Genomic DNA, 18,314 nt, shown 5'->3' with positions numbered 1-18,314 from the left:
CCGGTATCCATACATCCGACATACATCTCTTTAGCCTGCTGCACAGCCTTCGGCTGGTTGCTCGTATTCCTGTTGAGGAAGTCCCTCACTATCGTGTACACCGTCTGCTTGTCCCGAAACCAGTCGTTAAGAGCGATACGTGTCCGGTCTCGGGTGGTCGGAGCCCCAGTTGCCACACGCGTACTGTGTGACGACGTGTGTGGTTTAGTATGAAAAAATATTAGAGAAAAAACTAAATTTATACCTTAAACTATTTAAGGTCCTATGTGGGATATAGGACCTTAATTAAGATCCTATAACTCTCGACTGTTCTAGACATCACATAGATTGATGTCAAAGAGTAGCGGAAAAACATTTTCGATAATAGCTTTTTAATATAGAAGTACCTATCACCCAGACCATATGCCATGTGCCAAATTACAATTAGTCTAGAACTGACGTGCTTTAAAGAATATTTGTTTTATGTCTGAGAATTTGGATACTTTTGTTTTAAAATCAAATCTAAGAGTACGGAATCAATGTCTACATCAATATCCAATAGTAGAATATTTACCTGATAAAAGTTATCACAAGGATTCGCACTGGGGTCCATTGAGAGAGCGAGGTTCGCCGCTGAGCGCAGACATTCGGTGCTCTTGCAGAGTTTCACTGGTTTCTTATGTACTGCTAGGGCATCTGTAAAACAGGCCTTATACACTTAGAATTCAGTAAGACTGTTGTATTTAAAAAGAGTTCGAAGTTCGATCGTCGGAGTCAGTACGTAGATGTCCTGATATAACACTGGTACTTATCTGAAGCCGATCCCAACATAGTCGGGAAAAAGGCTAGGACGATGAGTATTAAAAAGAGTGAAACAATTAATTCTGTTTGAATCGAATTTCAAATCTCAAGCTATATATTATAACTTCGAGAAAAAAACGCGTTTGAATTAGGAAACATATTACGATATATTTTAAAATTTCGCTTCTGCTATCTTAATGTCATAAGCTTTTTTTGACTTAAAAATTCAGCTTGTAACTGATTGCTTGCACTTAGAGTCTAAGGCTGAATTTACAATAAAAGCAGTTTAAAATGATTCACATAATGCACCAAAACCTGTTTATATAATATATTACACTGATATTGTTGGCGAATTTGTTTTCTTTTGATGACAAGCAGACATGAAAAGGTGAGCAATGTGGTAGGCATAACTCAAGCCGCAAGTGGAGTAAATATAACAGAAGGTAAATAATCAAGTTAAGGTGAGGGACTCATCTGGTTGAAGCAAAAAAATCGTTAATATAGATAGAGTACATGTATTTATAGAGATACATAGACAGATTGCGAGAAATATGTGCCCTGTGTCGCCGGTGTGGGGGGTTTCACTAACATTCAAGACAAAGACACCCAGACTCCCACCCACACAAATGGATCACACAAATGCTCGTCCTACGTGAGGAAGGAATCCATGTCACGTCGCGCATGGAATACATTCACTTTTTGTTTTTCATTCGGTGAAAGATAACAACGAAAGGATGTTGTAAATTGTTCAGTCTGTAGCATTTACCTATTGCCTTGGTAATGATTATCCTCATATAGAGTTTTCATAATCAACTAAACTCATCCGTTCAGTTGCTAACTGATAACACACAATACTCACGACAGAAATGAGTCACACGACACGGTTAAGGTAAAAAATAGATGCGATTCCGAGAATTGACGAAAAATGACGATGACAATACTTACATTAAAATAGTAATTATTATAAAAGCTATCAGTAACAGTAGAAATATGATGATAATGACGAAAAAACGGCAATCTTTTCTTGTATTTTCTTCTGAACCTGCAAAGAAATCAATAATGAGAAACAGATTTCAAATCGATTTACTTGGAGATTTACCACCACCTCTTAAAGTAAGACACATTCGCAATACTACTACTTTAAGAGCTCGTGGTAGTCCTCAAAAACGATCCACTGTGAATTATTTATCAAATAACATACACAACAACAGTTACACCAAATCGTTGACAGTCAGCAAACTAAGTCGGTTAGCAAAATATTTCCATTCTCAGCAGAATTTTCCAAAACAGTTAAACTGCTCAAGCAGCTTTTGCGGCTCTGTATTTTAGATTTCAAATTTTTTAAGATAAACAAAATACCGAACTAGTCACTCGCAGTTCACAAGTAGATGAAGACTGGTGACGCCTTTCCACATTCCAGGCTAGTAATAATTATAATAAACAGAATTCATTCATGCAAATACTTATAATCAATTGAAAGAGTTCCTGTTGTGCTAATAGAAAAAATGTCATTCTTTTGAACAAAATAGATATTTCACGATAAATGAAAACAAAATTGGTGCGTCCAGTTTGAAGTTATAAAAATCATATTGTGTTTAGGATCGTGTCAGCCGATTTCTCTTGGTGCTTAGACGTTCATTACACTACCTGGAAGTTCTGGAACCAACTGCTATCAGATAACCGGACTCTCTCAAATCATTGCCGTTCTTCAGAGGTGGAGTATTGGGCTTGGCACTGCCCGTACCTGGAAAGATGACGTAGGAATATTATGTTTATATATTTTTTTGTAACAATCCTGCCACACATTTACCATCATTGCAAGTCGTATAAACCAGGATCAATAATGATAACCAAAGAAAACCATCTAGAACTTAAGCTCCGTGTGAACGAAACGACTAACTGTCTTAGAACCCGCATCAATAATACGAGGAATAGGAAATATATTTTCCACTTCCATCCTCAGCAAGTAAGAGGCGAAAAGATGGGGTTTTAATAATTTAGGTTTAATATTTTGTTTTATTATAATGTGACTAAGTATTGAATATTGAGACTCTAGGCGACTATGGTTTTGTAAGACTAGGTGCAGGTTAAATCAAGATCTGTCTGTTGTAGCGAAATGACTTTTCCAAACTAATAGCTTCTTTGTTAATTATTCTTAGATATCGCTGTCAAAGGTGAAGAGAACATCTTGTGGAAGCCCAGATTCCCTATATTGGAATGAGTGGATCTGTGCCCAAACTGTCCCTCTATGTGAAAAGTCCTGTGCCCTACAACGCATAGAGTCTGGTACTATGAGTATTGTACTTCCAGAGAACTTCACGTCAATATGACATTAAGTCCTGTGATTTACTCATTATGTTGTAAAAAACCAAGAATTATTTTCTCGTTATTAATTGCAAAGAGTAGATTATTATAATTAATTTAATCTCAAACCAATTAGTCGGACTCGCTATTCTAAGGATTCCGTATTGTTTCGAAAAATGATGGTTTGATTACAAAAGCGTCTTAGCCTGAAATTCATTTTTTTACCAACCATTTTATGACTGTAACAACAACTTTACCTTAGCCTCGATCTATATTTTTAGTTTTGTTCTTATATGGGCAACAGAAATACATAATCTATGAACATTTCAACTGCGACAAACGTGGTGACAGACGATCAGAAAGCGCTGTCTCTATATTAGGGTTCCGTTTATCTTCCCTTGGTACCATATAATGATGATTGCTTTTTATTTAATCCATTATTTACTCATGATTATATGAGTGTAATAATCCTGAGCGGCCAATCTCTAGGCAAATCAGCCATTAAGAAGAAATTACGAGGCACATGTGAGCTTTACATTACTTCATTTCAGCGTTTTTTTGCTGAAGCTGAAACTGATCAATTATGACCGGAGTAAGATGAAAATGGGTGAAGAATGCTCGAGGAACAAAAGCGACAGTAAGACAAGGATTGGATAGTGATTTACAAATTATTTAATTAAAATCGGCGATTTATTGTTTGTTTTTTAGAAATAGTGAAATTCGACCCCAAGCACAGGACAACTGAAATTATTTAAATCTAATAGCAAGGAGGTTTAATAAAACATTTGTAAGTAAAATAAAAACTGGACATCAGGTCAACGCTCAGTTGGAGACTGAGTTGCTAAGTTGTAAAAAGTTAGGCCCAAGAAAATAATGACCTTGAAAACATGCGGCGTTCAGTCGCTTTTCTAAGTTATTCAACCGGTCAAGTACATAAGTACGTGAAACGTGCAATCTAGATAACATTTCACCCGCTAGGTATTTTAATGCTTTACGATAGCCCGAAACGAAGGCTAAGTTAACGTGGAGTTTAGTGGAATATATTTTTTTTTTTGTAGATGTTGGAATTTTTTGGAAGTGGATTGTTTAGGCTGGGATAGACCTTGGTTCATGAGAAATTTGCGATTTTTATAAAGTTTATTTGTTACTGATATACACTATATAAGTAACATCACAAATATAATTTAAATTTAATAAGATATTGCACTTACTTTTAAGGTAAAAAAAGTAAAATATTATTTTAAATGTGTAAAATATTTTTTGTATCAAAAGGGGCTAATAGGTAGAATCTGTGACAAATATAGGAAATTGAAATTCAACAACAAAGAATAGTAGCTATCTGTAATTTGTCTTCGAGAGTGAATGTAAAATACCAAATTAAAATTGAGGTATATATCGATCTTTTGCAGGAATCGAACCTACTAGAAAAATCGTACTTACCTTTAGTCTGATCTAAAGCATCAAGAATCACTATTTATTATAGGAACACGTTAGGAAGACTGAGAGGAGCTCGTGGCTAAGCTATAACCGCATAAGTGATTCGATCACAGGTTAAACTATGCTTGACGCGGTTAGTCCGTAGATGGGTGACCATCTTTGTCATAAAGAGTTCCTCCGTGTTTCGGAAGGCACGTTAAATTGTGGGTCCCGGCTGTTATTCCTACATCTTTGACAGTCGTTACAAGTAGTCAGAAGCTTGAAAAGTCTGACAGCCAGTCTAACCAAGGGGTATCGTGTTGCCCAAGTAACTGGGTTGAGGAGGTCAGATAGGCAGTCGCTCTTTGTAAAACACTGGTACTTAGCTGAAACCGGTTGGACTGGTAGCCGACCCCAACATAGTTGAGAAAAGGCTAGGCCGACGATGTTAGCAAGACTGACAGAATATTAAAAAAAAATACGTGCCTAAGTTTTAACACTCTCTTTTATAACATGTTCTCTGCGCCAGCTCAAGATAAAGGACCGTATTTAAGTCTGAAACTAGTCGAGCTTTTCTTATAAATACGATAGTAAACCGAACCAAGTAATTAAAAATCCGCCTAACAATAGTTATTGTGTGCGAAACACCATAACTTTTGCTATTGATTAGATTAACTTAATTATGAGCTAAGACGACAGTATATATTTTAATACGAAGCTGGTTATCCATTGGCTTTCCATATACATATAAGCACTATTTAAAAATCTAATTATCTTTCATTCATAATCTTATGTTTTGAAACTTTAAACTTGACTTACGTGTGACAGTGGGTCCCATAACATCCCCCTCTTGGCCTGACCAGGCATTCATTTTTATTTTCTTAGATATCAATTAAAAACACCACTATAAACACATAAAATAATCATTGTACAACTCCAAGAAGTTTCTATCAAACATCTAGGATTCACTTTAAATAAAACCTCTTTCGTGTTTTTCAAATAGAAACTTCAAACCGCCAACAATTTTCTTTTTACTTTAAGTATTTAAATTTTGAATAGTGATGCCTCATACATTGCTTGTTTTAACTTCTAAGTTTATACTGAAGTCTTAAGTTAGCCGGTAATGAACATAAACATTATATTTAAGGTTATAAAGGCTACATTGCGGTGTGGCAACGTTTGCCTCACTGAAAGCTCGTCGGTTTACTGAAACGTGACTGTGTAGGGTGGATATGATTTCGGTCTTTTTTAATAATATAGAGTGCCTTATTGTTTGTTTAACTGATTATATGTTGACGTTATGTTTGATGGATATAAGATTAATGAATATAGTATTTATTTTAATTGTTGGTGCCTCTCATAATTAAGTATATGTTGAGGAATTCGTTTCTTTTTTAGTTTTATGAAATGAAAGTACGACAATAGTAGTTAATGAAAATAGGAAATACATCATGTATTCACATTCTCAACTTCTATGAATTACGAAATTTACAAAATAATTATTCGTTGAAAAAGAAATGCATTTAATTTTTAGCCATTTCTTTATATTGAATAAGGAACAATGGACCATAGTAGATTTATATCATAAAGATTATCATGAAAGTATTACTGCGTCATACTATTTTATATTCTGTGGCATTACGTCTGAACTTGAACCAATAAAGACAATTGGTTTGTCCCATTTGCGGGCTATTATTAGAATCCTCGCGCACGTCTAAGTCATAAGGATTAGCGTACTTAATAGAACGAAAACTAATGATTTCATTTTGCAAATTCCAAATAATAATTTCCTTGTTAAATTGTATTTTAGATAAAAACTTAATCTGAATACTGAAGTTCCTCTGTTTTTTCTTCTGTCCGTCTGTCATTAGTCTGTATTAGTTTGTTTTACAGATGATAGATAACAAATAGAAATAAAGACTTTTTTCACAGTCACAAATTTTTGGGAACCCTAAATTATCCAACTGATCCGTTGTTCTAGTTTATTTTTACGGAAATCTTGTTATTGCGAGTCCAACTCGCACTTGACCGGTTTATGAATAAAATAGAAAAAAAACACACCTTACATATTATAAGCCTTTTGTTTTAGTGTGATTTTTTTATCGACAATTTATGCTGCAATTGCTGCATATATCGTTTATGTTTTTTCTCGGGGTAATTATAATTGTTTGGCATTGAACGGATCGAACCTTTGAATTATTAAATAAATATGAGTAGGTAGTTTAAATGTTACAAACTCAAAAACAAATAATTAGTTCTAGACTTAAAGTAGAAATACCTCATAAGTATGAGGTGAATATGGTAAGCAAAAGCGATTGAAAACTTAATTAATGCATGCATGATTGCGAAAAGTATTTAATTTATTTTAATGCTACAGATATATTATGCTTTTCAAATTAATAAAACCACGATAAAACAATTTTTATTTTCTTTTACTACATACTTTACTTTTAAATATATTTTAACATGCAAGTTGTTCCACATTTTTGCAAATCATTTATTTTGAAACCATGTTCAATTAGAGAAAGAAAAGACAGTCAAAGAGTTCATTCGTGTCAGACCAAGATCTTCATTGGCCTAGCCTTTTCCCAACTTTGTTGGGGTCGGCTACCAGTCTAACCGGTGTCAGCTAAGTACCAGTGTTTTACAAGGAGCGACTGCCTATCTGACCTCCTCAACCCGGTTACCTGGGCATCACGATACCCGTTGATCAGACCAAGATAACAGTTGAAAAAAGTGCTATTTTTATACTTCTATGTATTCACCAATTTATTAGGCCATTAATTAATTGAATGATTCGTATCTTTTACTCGAAAAACATAACTCACTCATAAATATTAGGGAAAAATAAAGGTAGGGCATAACAGGAACTGCTACAAAACAATTTTAATTGCCCCCAATTGTCCCAATTCCCACGCGAACCATGGTGTCACCACAACACAGGACAGTAGTTGTGGTGATGTGCAGTGCGGCACGCGATCGCTAGTGATGTGCCTCTAGGTATCGATTCAACATCGTTTTACGACTATCTTTCGATGCAGGATGGATGAATATTTAGTGTTTACAATACGATGCCTGTTTTATTGTTTATTTTTATGTTTTGTTTTTGTCAAGGTCAATTATGTTACGAGTGGATAATTTTAGGGTTAGGTCATGGAAGTTACAGTTCTAGTACGATTAGAACCTGATTTGATAGCTTTCAGATTTTTCGTCATGAGTAAAAGCTAGTCATTGCCCGCGGTTTCGCTTGCGAGGTAATGCAAAATATTTTTGTCTTCTATTGATTGTGAAGATATTTCATCTATAGACTCAAGTTTACCAAAATCGGTTGTTCAATTTAGCCACGAAAGCTTAACGATAGACCATTTTCTTCACAACATGAGTCTACTAATATCCAGTTAATATATTACATATAGTTTTAAGATATTAGGCCGATGCTGGCTTTATCGTTACTCTGCCGTTGCCTATATAAAAGAGAGAGATCGCAATATCACGTATAGAGCTGTGTCTCTCTTTAGCATCTGCCACTGTTTTACTCTAAAAGGTAGTGTTAAAGCCTAGGTTAGCTCGAAGTCGAAACAGTTTTCATGAATGTCCTAGTTGCCATGGCAACTCTATTAAGGTACATCATTAGTATATCTAGGGTACCTAGTAACAAGCGCAGCACTATTATAGATCGATACTTCTACATGAATATATTTGTGTGTTTTCTTAAGTGGGCCGTTTAAATCAGTTTCTAGAAGTGGTTTGGGTCTATACATTAAATAAGGCTTGACATGAGGCTAATTTGTGTGGCTTAGGGTAATTAAAAATTGATTTTTTTTTCTTAAGAAAATCGACTTCTTCATCATCTTCATCCTTGTGTCGCGGGGGGTTTTCGCAAACTTTCAAGTCTCTTTCACAAAGACACACAGACTTACAACAAGCATTCGCGGATCACACAAAAGCTTGTCCGATGCGGGGATCGAATCCGCGACAGGTCAGTGGGGTTTTCCTACACCTACCTACTGATTCCTCCATTGCAGCTCTAGGCTCATTAAGACTGGGAGTTAGATTGTTTTTCTGTTAAAAATGTAAACTTACCTTTAAAAAAATCTTCAATGATTTCTAATTTATAAATGTAGTATTTTTTAACTTGCCTTTGATCGCGTTTTATTTTCTAATGATTTTTTTTAACTGAAAGACAAAACTCGGATGGTTAACCTTTTCTGAAGTACCTAAAACTACTGAACCTACTAAACTACTGAAGTACCCAAAAATAAATGGGGAAAAGGGAAAAAGGTATGGAAATCGGGAATACTGACTTGCTAATACTGCCAACATTTGGAATTTGATCCCGAAAAGCACGTGCATTATGAATATTCTACTATTGCTTATAACACTACTACCTGCCCATTTTCCCTAGTGTTTGAAAAAAGCCTTTTTTAATTGCTGTGTGTATATTTGCATCACATTCTATCTAGGTACACTAGGTACAGTATTTACAAATGACCTAGGTTATTGAGTTTCCACACGCCACACGGTGGTTAGTCATTCAAGCTCGATGCTCATGGAAACTTAATACGAGATGGCGGTAAAATGGTTCATGTTTTAAATGAAATAATTGGTACTAACGCCTGAATGGCTTATGATCAAATTACTTCTCCCGCTTTGAGTACAGCGGAAGGGAGCGACAGACTCTTTTCTTCTTTTGCCCATTGAGTATCGAGGCGATGTTTACCCTTTAGCACAATCCCTTCAAATATTATGAGAAGCTAGGATGTTATTTAAAAGATTGTTGCTATGACGTGTAGTGTATTGCTTCATTGCGTTTCAGTGGGAGCAGTATAGAGCAATTCTATTTTTAGCATACTAAGGTAAATTTTATGTTTTAAGAAGTATTGATAACGATTTTCTATAAATGTGTGCTACTACAGTTCGCGACTCGTGCGCTCGGCGTCCGGCTGTGTCGTGTAATTCCCGGAAATTAGTCCGTTTATTTATTTGTGTGAACATTTGATAAAAAGTTTCAATAATGGTGCAGTGCAAGAAATGCAACAAGAATGTGTCATTGGCGAAAGACGATTTTATAAAATGTAAAGGGACATGTGATTTAGTGTTTCATAAAAAATGTATCACAAAAACGACATTTAAAAACGAAAAATGTGAAGATTGTGTGTCCGCGCTCGACTCGCCTAGTCTTGACGACTCCAATTTAAGATGTATTCTGGCTGAAATGAATAGAAAAATGGATATTATCTACAATATGGAGAAAAAGCTAAGCGAGTTGACAGACTTAGTCGATTTTATATCTGAAAAATACGACAAGCTGTGTGAGCATCAAGTCTTAACAGAAAAAAAGATAAAGGCTTTAGAAAACAAAAACGAATTTCTGGAAAAATGTAATAAATCCCTAGAGGAGCGGGTGAACGATTTGGAAGAAGTAGACAGGGAGAAAAAGGTGGAGTTATGTGGCTTGGAGAAGAAGAATAACGAGGATATTACTAAGGTGGTAGTCCAAATGGCTCAAAAACTACAGCTCGAATCCAGCGAGATTGAGCACGCAGAGAGGGTTGGACGAGAAAAACCTGGTTCAGAGAAACCGCCGCCGGTAGTAGTCACGCTAAAAACAAAAGCTGCGCGTAACGAATGGATTGGGAAACGTAAAACAAACCTGACGAATGGCCAAATATATGGCACACCTAATGAGAACCGTGTTTACATCAACGAAAACCTAACCCGATATAAGCGAAGCTTACTATGGTCTACAAAGATTCAGCTTAAAAAAACCCATAAATACATTTGGGTACAAGATGGTAAGATACTAATAAGAAAAAGTGACGATCAGAAAAAAATTATGTCAATTCGTAACGAAAGCGACATTCAAAAAATTGTAAACAACGACCCACCTTTCGAGGCCCGCTAGTTATACCTACACAGGTCGCAAGCGCACATAGTGCGGAGTGTACACAGCGTGTTCACAACAATAAATAAAAATGGATCCTTACGAAGCTATTGTTACACAGGAGTGTCATTATGATCGTTTTTTAAATTTTACAGCTTGGAACCAAACTATTTCAAGTAGAATAAACAATTTAAATATATTACATTTAAATATTCGTTCACTGAGAAAAAACTTTAATGAACTTCTTGTATTATTAAAATACAGCATACAAAACATACATGTGTTGGTGTTGTCCGAGGTTAATGTTAGAGCAGATGAGATACAATTATATGGTATAGAAGGATACAGCTTATTTTCAAAAACAAGAGAGAACAAAAGAGGAGGTGGATTAATTATATACGTCAAAAAAGACCTTAATTTTCTAGAAAAAAGAACACAGATACAATCAGCAGAAGTGTTGCATGGTGAGCTCAATGTGGACAATTATATTTTAAATATCATCGCAGTTTACAGGCCACCAAAGACGAATAAATTACAATTTATATCGGACCTAGAACAAATCATAAGAAATATCCCAGAAAATGAAAATATTATTGTAATAGGCGACATCAACATAAATCTAATAGGAGTAAGTGATATACGCTATGTATCCAAATATAAGGACTGCTTGTGTGAACTAGGCCTACAGTGTGCCATACCGGCCGGCGAGGTGACGCGGGAAGCGATCGTCGCGGGTGTAAGTGAAAGGTCGAGCATCGACCACGCGTGGGTGCGAGCGAGACAGCTGCGTAACTGCGCGTCCTACGTTATTGAATGTTATTTATCGGATCATCATATTATTGGTGTATCATTTCCTTTAGCTTCTAAAATAGTCATGGACAGTTTGAATTCAAATTGCCGTTGTATAATTAACAGTAAATTAGTTTTTAAGAAAATAAGTGATTATAACTGGTCTCAGCTGTTGTCTATTGAATGTCCGTTAGAGTTATATGATAAGTTATTATTAGTATTTAGTGAGATTTATAATGATAGTAAAAAGGTTTTGCCTAGCAATAAAAAAAGAGAAACACAACCGTGGATAAACGAAATCTTAAAAAATATGTTATTGCGTAGGGACCAACTATTCAGAGACTGGAAAGAAATGCCAAATAATAATACTAGAAGATTAGAGTATACGCGGTATAGAAATAGGGTTAATAAAGTGTTATTTAGAGAAAAAAATAAATATAGACAGGAAGAAATAAAAAAATGTAAAAGTGATCCTAAAAAAATATGGGAAAAAATAAATAGTTGGTTAGGTAATAAGAAAGCTAATATAGATGATATAGTAAATAAATATTTTGGTAATAATGATACAATGTATAATATATGTAATAAGTTTTCAAATACATTTACTGAAGAGATAAATAATATAAAGCATAATTGTACTTTAAAGTTCCTAGATAGATCTCAGTATGTTAAGCCAAGTAATGTATCATTTCGTTATCAGCCAGTGACAAGTAATTCAGTATGTAAAGTTATAGATAATCTAAGCAGTGAAAAGGCGCCAGGAATAGACTGTATTCGTGTTATAGACTTGAAGCTAATAAAAACAAAAATTGCGCCGGTTTTGGCACACTTTGTCAATATGTGTCTCTCGGGAGGTCAATACCCTAGCCTACTAAAAAAAGCCATAATAAGACCGATATACAAACAAGGAGATCGCACTGATTATACTAACTATAGACCGATTGCTATCTTATCTGTTATTAATAAAATTGTAGAAAAAATTGTAGTAGGTCAGGTCAGCGAATACTTAGAGCAGCAACAAATTCTATCCGATGCTCAGCACGGCTTTAGGCGCGGTCGTAGTACCACGACGGCGCTCACGAGTTTTTCTGAGTTTATAAATGATAGACTGGACCTGGGTCACCAGGTACTGGCGTTATTTATAGACTACAGAAAGGCGTTTGACACCTTAAATCACGAGGTACTGCTTCAGGCGATGGATGAGTGTGGCATCAGGGGTCCAACTAATAAATGGTTTCAAAATTATTTAAGTGACAGAACGATTCAGACTAGCATATCGGGTGTGACTGGGAAGGAAGCCGCAGTGACTCTGGGTGTGCCAACCGGCTCCGTGTTCGGACCAGTTGGTTATATCATGCATGTAAATAGCGTCGCTAATGTTATTAAAAATTGTCGAGTGTACATGTACGCCGACGATATGTGCTTGCTATACTCGTCCAAAAACATACAAGAGGCCAGAGCTGTAATCCAAGCGGACTTCAATAACATCACCAAATGGGCACACGATAATGGTATTATATTAAATATTAGCAAAACTAAAGTAATGCACATATATTCACCACATAACCTAATAGCAAAACATATCTCCATTTCAGATATCAGTATACAGGGACACACATATGAGTGCTTGCACGCGACTTACATAAACTGTGTCTGTAAAAATATAGAATATGTTAAAACTTTTAAATACCTAGGTCTGTGGGTGGACTGTAACGCTAACTGGAAGACGCATGTTGATTCAGTGTGCACGAAACTTAGGGCAGTCCTGAGCAAGTTTCATGCATTAAAGGCACCGTTGAGCAGAAAGACATTACGTATTGTTTACTTTGCATTAGTTGAGTCATTAAGTAGCCATGGACTGAGCACATATGGCCGGACATTTAAAACTTATTTAGATATTATTAAGTCATTGCAAACCCGCTTTATGAAATTCCTTGTTACCCCTAAAACAAAACGTAAATGTAACCATAATTATGAACAACTGTTTCAAGTGTGTAAAATACTTCCTATTCATGAAAGGGTCAAATACTTGGTGATTTTAGAACAATTTTATAGTGATAATTTTAAAATAAAAATAAAGAATAGTTATAATACAAGACGTGTAAGAGAACAGCAATTGATCCGTCCAACGATAAAGAACTATTATGGTGAAAGAACCAACAAGTATTTGATCCCCTCGATATATAATAATTACGACTGGCTTAGAAAACTAAATCCTAAAATAAGTAAGCTAACCTTAAAGAATAAGTTACGCAATATGTTACTTAAAGAATAATTTTATAAGTAGTTTCATGTTCCTTTGTATTTTGTATTTTGTATTTGTATGTTTATTTGTATTTTTAAACTTTAATACGTGTAATATCTATCGAGCGCTATTCCCGCCGACAAACTGTCACACAGTTTGGTGGGTTTAATTATTTTGTTATATGTTTTTAGAACCAATAAAAGATTTTATTATTATTATTATTACCAAAGACTCCCTATTTACGCTACCATCATGTTGACGGTAGCTTCATTATAACTTAACATTTTCTTTACGTCAATTAGGGCTTGACGCGTAGATAGCTTGTCAATAAAAATGGAATTTTGGCTTCGTTATACTACGAAAGAATTTGGGAAACATTTACTTAACCTAGATAGGGTGCGAAATATGTTAATTCAGTCGAGCATTTATTTTAAAGGTTATAGAAAAAAAACTTTACATTTTTATTTAAAAGAAATGAAAACAAAATAAAACGAATATTCAGTACTGATAACCTTTATTTGCACCACATCAACAATACGGACAAAATCTTAACGCTAGAACAAAAAAATATTTACACTTGTGACGTCATTACGTCATCGTTTACCATCCGTGTCCGTAGCCCCCGTAGGAACCGCCGTAAGATCCCACAGACACATACTTCTGAACTACAGGCTGGGCATAGGCCTGGACTACTGGGGCGGCATGGACCACGGGCTGGGCGACCACGTGCTGGGCAACGGTTTGTACCACAGGGGCGGCGTGGACGACTGGCTGTGAGACCACAGGAGCAGCGTGGACAACTTGCTGGGCTACTTGCACTGGGTGCACGATCTGTAGACAAAAATGTCATGGACTTCAGAAACAAGATAACTGTTTTACTAATAACTTTGACGCCAACCACTTTTAAATGGCTTTATCGATTTTTATTAAAACGCGTCTAGTGACACTCATCATTTGGTATCGGAAGGGGTCTAAGGACACTCGCATAATTATAACTAAACTGACATCCGATAGATAGACAGACATCTCAAACTTAAAACATGTCTGATGCGACTGATGCTGAAACGTAAAAAGTTTTGGTCTGCCGATACTAGAAGCTTTGGACTAAGATTGTGATATTGAACCAAAGGTATAGTAAATGGGTGGATTTTCAAGAATGACATAGAGTTTTTTCATACTTAACATCGGGTATTTTAATCTAAGATTCTTTGAGTTTAAAGTACGTAGTTAGAGTGAATTATCTTTATATTCTTTCAAAATATGTCAATTCTATTAAAATCATCAGATTTATGTCATTGGATGTGTTATTACCATGGTACATGCAACTCACTGCTTAAATTAACATACGTAATAGTAATTAATGAATTCACAATGTTTACCAAAAATAGAGTGAAAATACTACTATTAGCATTAAAATCATAGGAAGTTGAAAAGAAATCCTTGGATAAAAGAAACTGGATGTGGTTATGACTACTGTTAATAAAATAATGAAGGCGGAATATTAAATCATCTTTTACAGATAATGATCGGGATACTACGATTAGTTCAGAATTCAGACTCAACCCTAAAACCATTTTCATTCAATACGATAATTACAGTCCCAATTACAAACAGACCAGCGTTTGCGGTCGTTCGGAAGCTAGTAATCATTTTGATTAATCAGAAAACCGCGGGTTTCCATTAATAGGGCTTTAATTTCCCAATGCATTTCAAATCACTGCCTGTACTATGAACACATTAACCTTTGCTAATGTCGTTGTTGAAGCGAGACGTCACAATACTCTATCTAGCCTTGTCTTGCTCCCACAACATTGACAAACTTTTTTAGCAATTTATAGTGAGGGAGTTGATGTTCCTTTTTTTTTTAAACACAATATAACTGTAATTTATAGGTTAGCTGTCATTTGTTATGTGTTTGACAGTCTATGTGTTCTAGATTAGCATCTTGAATACGTCACTGGGCTAGAAAAAACCTTGTTCTAATCACCTCATTTTACTTAATGACATACTTTTTTCTGTGACCCAGTTATGATTAATTTTACATATTTTGGTGTCAATTATTGTATTTTATATTTTCTTATTGGTTCTAGAAAAGTTAAGATGACCTTTGGCATGTATATGTAGATAACAAGTCAATTATTGATAATAATCTTGTAGGCTTGAGCCGCTTTTTCTTAGTGCATGAAAAAGCCGCTCTACTCATTCTATTAGTTGAAAATAATTTATTGCGAAAATCTTTTTGGTACCAATAAATATTAGTTTTCGAAAATATTTTATGGAGCAGAATTCATAAGTGTTTTAGGACAGTTAAAAGTTTTCACACATAATATGGACTTATGCAGTGGGTTAATGGGGCACTTAAAAGTTTGTCTATAAAAGATTCTATGGCACATTCAGAAAACTGTTGTAAAGTGAGGATTTAGATTAGTGCTGGAGTTTCGATAGGCTTTGTGGTGAAAACAAATGTGTCCTTCTCATAGAGGACTATTTATAAAGGATCTATGTTGTTATCACTATAGCCAGGTTGTATTTATAGTTTTCCTGTAAATAGTATTCTACGTAAATTACCAAATATAAAGTAGATTAATATTAAAGGTGCTCGAGAACTACATATATAGTTCAATATCTCGAGCCAAACATTTTAATCATTTTGTGTGTTCTTTATGTTAAATGACGCAAGGAAACAATTGACTGTCTTAGAAGATACAAAATGGAAATCGGAACATTTCTTCTTAATAGAAACAACATTAGTTTCTTATCAGTTCAACTCCCAAACCCGAAGTCGCGTCAGCTCACGATTCAAATTCTCCAGTTAGCTCCGAAACTAGTCGAGCAATCTCAATAAATACGGGCGAGATAATTATTAAACTGATAAGGTTACCTGTTGGAATGAAGCGTAGCTGGTGGCGGGCTTGGCGACGGCCACGGGAGCGGCGTGCACCACCGGCTGAGCGACCGCCACGGGCTGAGCGACCGCCACTGCGGGCTGGTGCACGTAACTCACTGATGGTAGCTGGTGGACATACGATACAGGGTAGGAACAAGTGCAGTAATAGGTTGAACGACTTTTGGCATAAATGTGGGCAACAACGCTCTATTCCCTTAGGCTGCATGGTTCCGTTAGAGATGTGCGATGGAAATGTGTCGTGCGAGGACGTCCGCTGAGCCGTTTCCACCAGAGTTATGCTGACCAAAGCGAGGTAATGGCTATTCTATTGGTTCCTTACAAGCACATCCTCGCACATCTCTGGTGGAAACGCAGCCTAACTTTCATGGCCCCGTTTCCGATATACAGTAGATACGGTAATATACTGGAACAAATGAGGGAGGGAGAGTCTGATGAGACAATGGTGTGATATTTATTTTCTATAACACCCACAACATTCAAAAAGTAAAGTTGCGGCCCTAGGATTCGAACTCGATACCTTCGACTTGGCAGTTTTGCAGTCAAACCACTGTGGGTTTTGCAAATTTGGCACACTAGCGATAACATGATAAAGAAAATTAGTCTTACTTCTAGATTATATTGTAAATATTGTCATACGCCGGAATGATTTTTTCTAAAAATATGGAAATCCTTCAGAACGATTTGATACGCGCTTGTGCGGCATCTAACTTATGACTAGCGTTTGTTTTAAAAATATATACATGTGGATACAAATGAAAAGTTATTAAAAAAACTTAAGTTAGGGAAATGAAGGTTTACAGACTTTACGCAGTCGGTTATGGGTTCATATATTAAAAGCAACCTTTTTTATGGTAAATCTCGATTAGGTTCTGAAGAGCGATGATTTTTAAAAATACATTTTTTCATGATTATATTTTAAAACGCCTTATCGCCTTATCGCCTTATCGCCTAATCGCCCTATACGGCAGAAAATGTAAAGCAAACAATTTTAAACAGACCACCTCCGTCCAGTATTATGAAATTTTGCAGCAACTTATTCATTTAATCGTAAAAAAGATATTAACAGTAAGTAGGTCAAGATTGCCGGGCCTTTACAAAAAACGTTGTTTACTTACTGAAGGTGCTCCCCAGTCATCAATAATACCGCCCGGCTTAGGTTTAGCGGCGGCCACCGAGAGTATCGCGAAAACAATCTGAAAGTAATGTCAATTGTAAGACATACGATATTGTTTTTCAAATAAAAAATCTGAGAAAAAATGGATTTAAAAAAACGACGGAAGTAATCCTTGCGTCGAAACATTTGCCAAAGAATGTGATCCTTGTGTAGAGGGGGTTTTCACAGGTTTTCAAAGACACTCAGGCTTATGACATTCGTGGGTCACACAAATTCTTGTCCGCTGGTATCGAACCCGCGTGTTAGTATGTATGTGCAGGTTTGTTGCTTCTAACACTCAGACGGCTGAACCAATTTCTATATGATTAGGTATAAAGTAAGCTGACACTTTGGGTTAACACATAGGCTATTGTTATCCGACTTCGTTAAGCGGTCATATTTTGCGTCTTTTCCGTTACCCAGGCGACAGAATCCGCAAGCTGTAACTAGTATCCAATCAATTTTAAGTATGTGCGTACTGTGTACGTCATGTCGTCAACTTTAATGGTTGGGTCCATCGATTTTACCTCAAAACCTTCAAGCTAGCTTCGACAGATATTTTTCTTTTAAATCTAGACTGGAATGCTCGTTGAAGTTAATAGCACTAATAACCCCAACACTTATATCTAAAATGGCATTTTTTTTATAAAAAAATGTGTTATTTGCTTAATCTGTTGGTGTAAAAATGCAAAATTTTTTAGATTTTTGTATTCTTTTTCTTTTACAAAATATTTAATTCATATGTTTCTATTATTATGGGGTTATTGCATAATACTCTTATTTGAGTTATAGATCCTTTATATGCAGAATAATCCTATTCTGACATTGAAAAAAG

General features: G+C 35.6%; 1 protein-coding gene and 1 long non-coding RNA gene across 2 annotated transcripts; both read right to left on the bottom strand.

Moving 5' to 3' along the window:
* Positions 1–1,786: 1,786 nt before the first annotated feature.
* LOC113503900 lies at positions 1,787–6,351 on the bottom strand. Its single transcript, XR_003401523.1, has 3 exons — positions 5,320–6,351; positions 2,428–2,524; positions 1,787–1,822 (listed from the first exon to the last, which is right to left on the bottom strand). It is a non-coding gene; the product is annotated as an uncharacterized LOC113503900 (long non-coding RNA).
* A 7,316-nt stretch (positions 6,352–13,667) lies between these two features.
* LOC113503966 (cuticle protein 16.5-like) lies at positions 13,668–17,970 on the bottom strand. The gene is made up of 4 exons (XM_026886111.1): positions 17,959–17,970; positions 17,442–17,519; positions 16,300–16,512; positions 13,668–14,249 (listed from the first exon to the last, which is right to left on the bottom strand). Exons 1-4 carry the CDS (start codon positions 17,968–17,970, stop codon positions 14,019–14,021), a joined length of 534 nt encoding a protein of 177 aa, XP_026741912.1. The 3' UTR covers positions 13,668–14,018.
* Between the last annotated feature and the right edge of the window lie 344 nt (positions 17,971–18,314).

This window comes from Trichoplusia ni, chromosome 20, assembly GCF_003590095.1.
Source record: "Trichoplusia ni isolate ovarian cell line Hi5 chromosome 20, tn1, whole genome shotgun sequence".
NCBI lineage: Eukaryota > Metazoa > Arthropoda > Insecta > Lepidoptera > Noctuidae > Trichoplusia > Trichoplusia ni.
The sequence above is the reverse complement of the archived record's forward strand: the minus strand, read 5'-3'. Positions and strand labels throughout refer to the sequence as shown.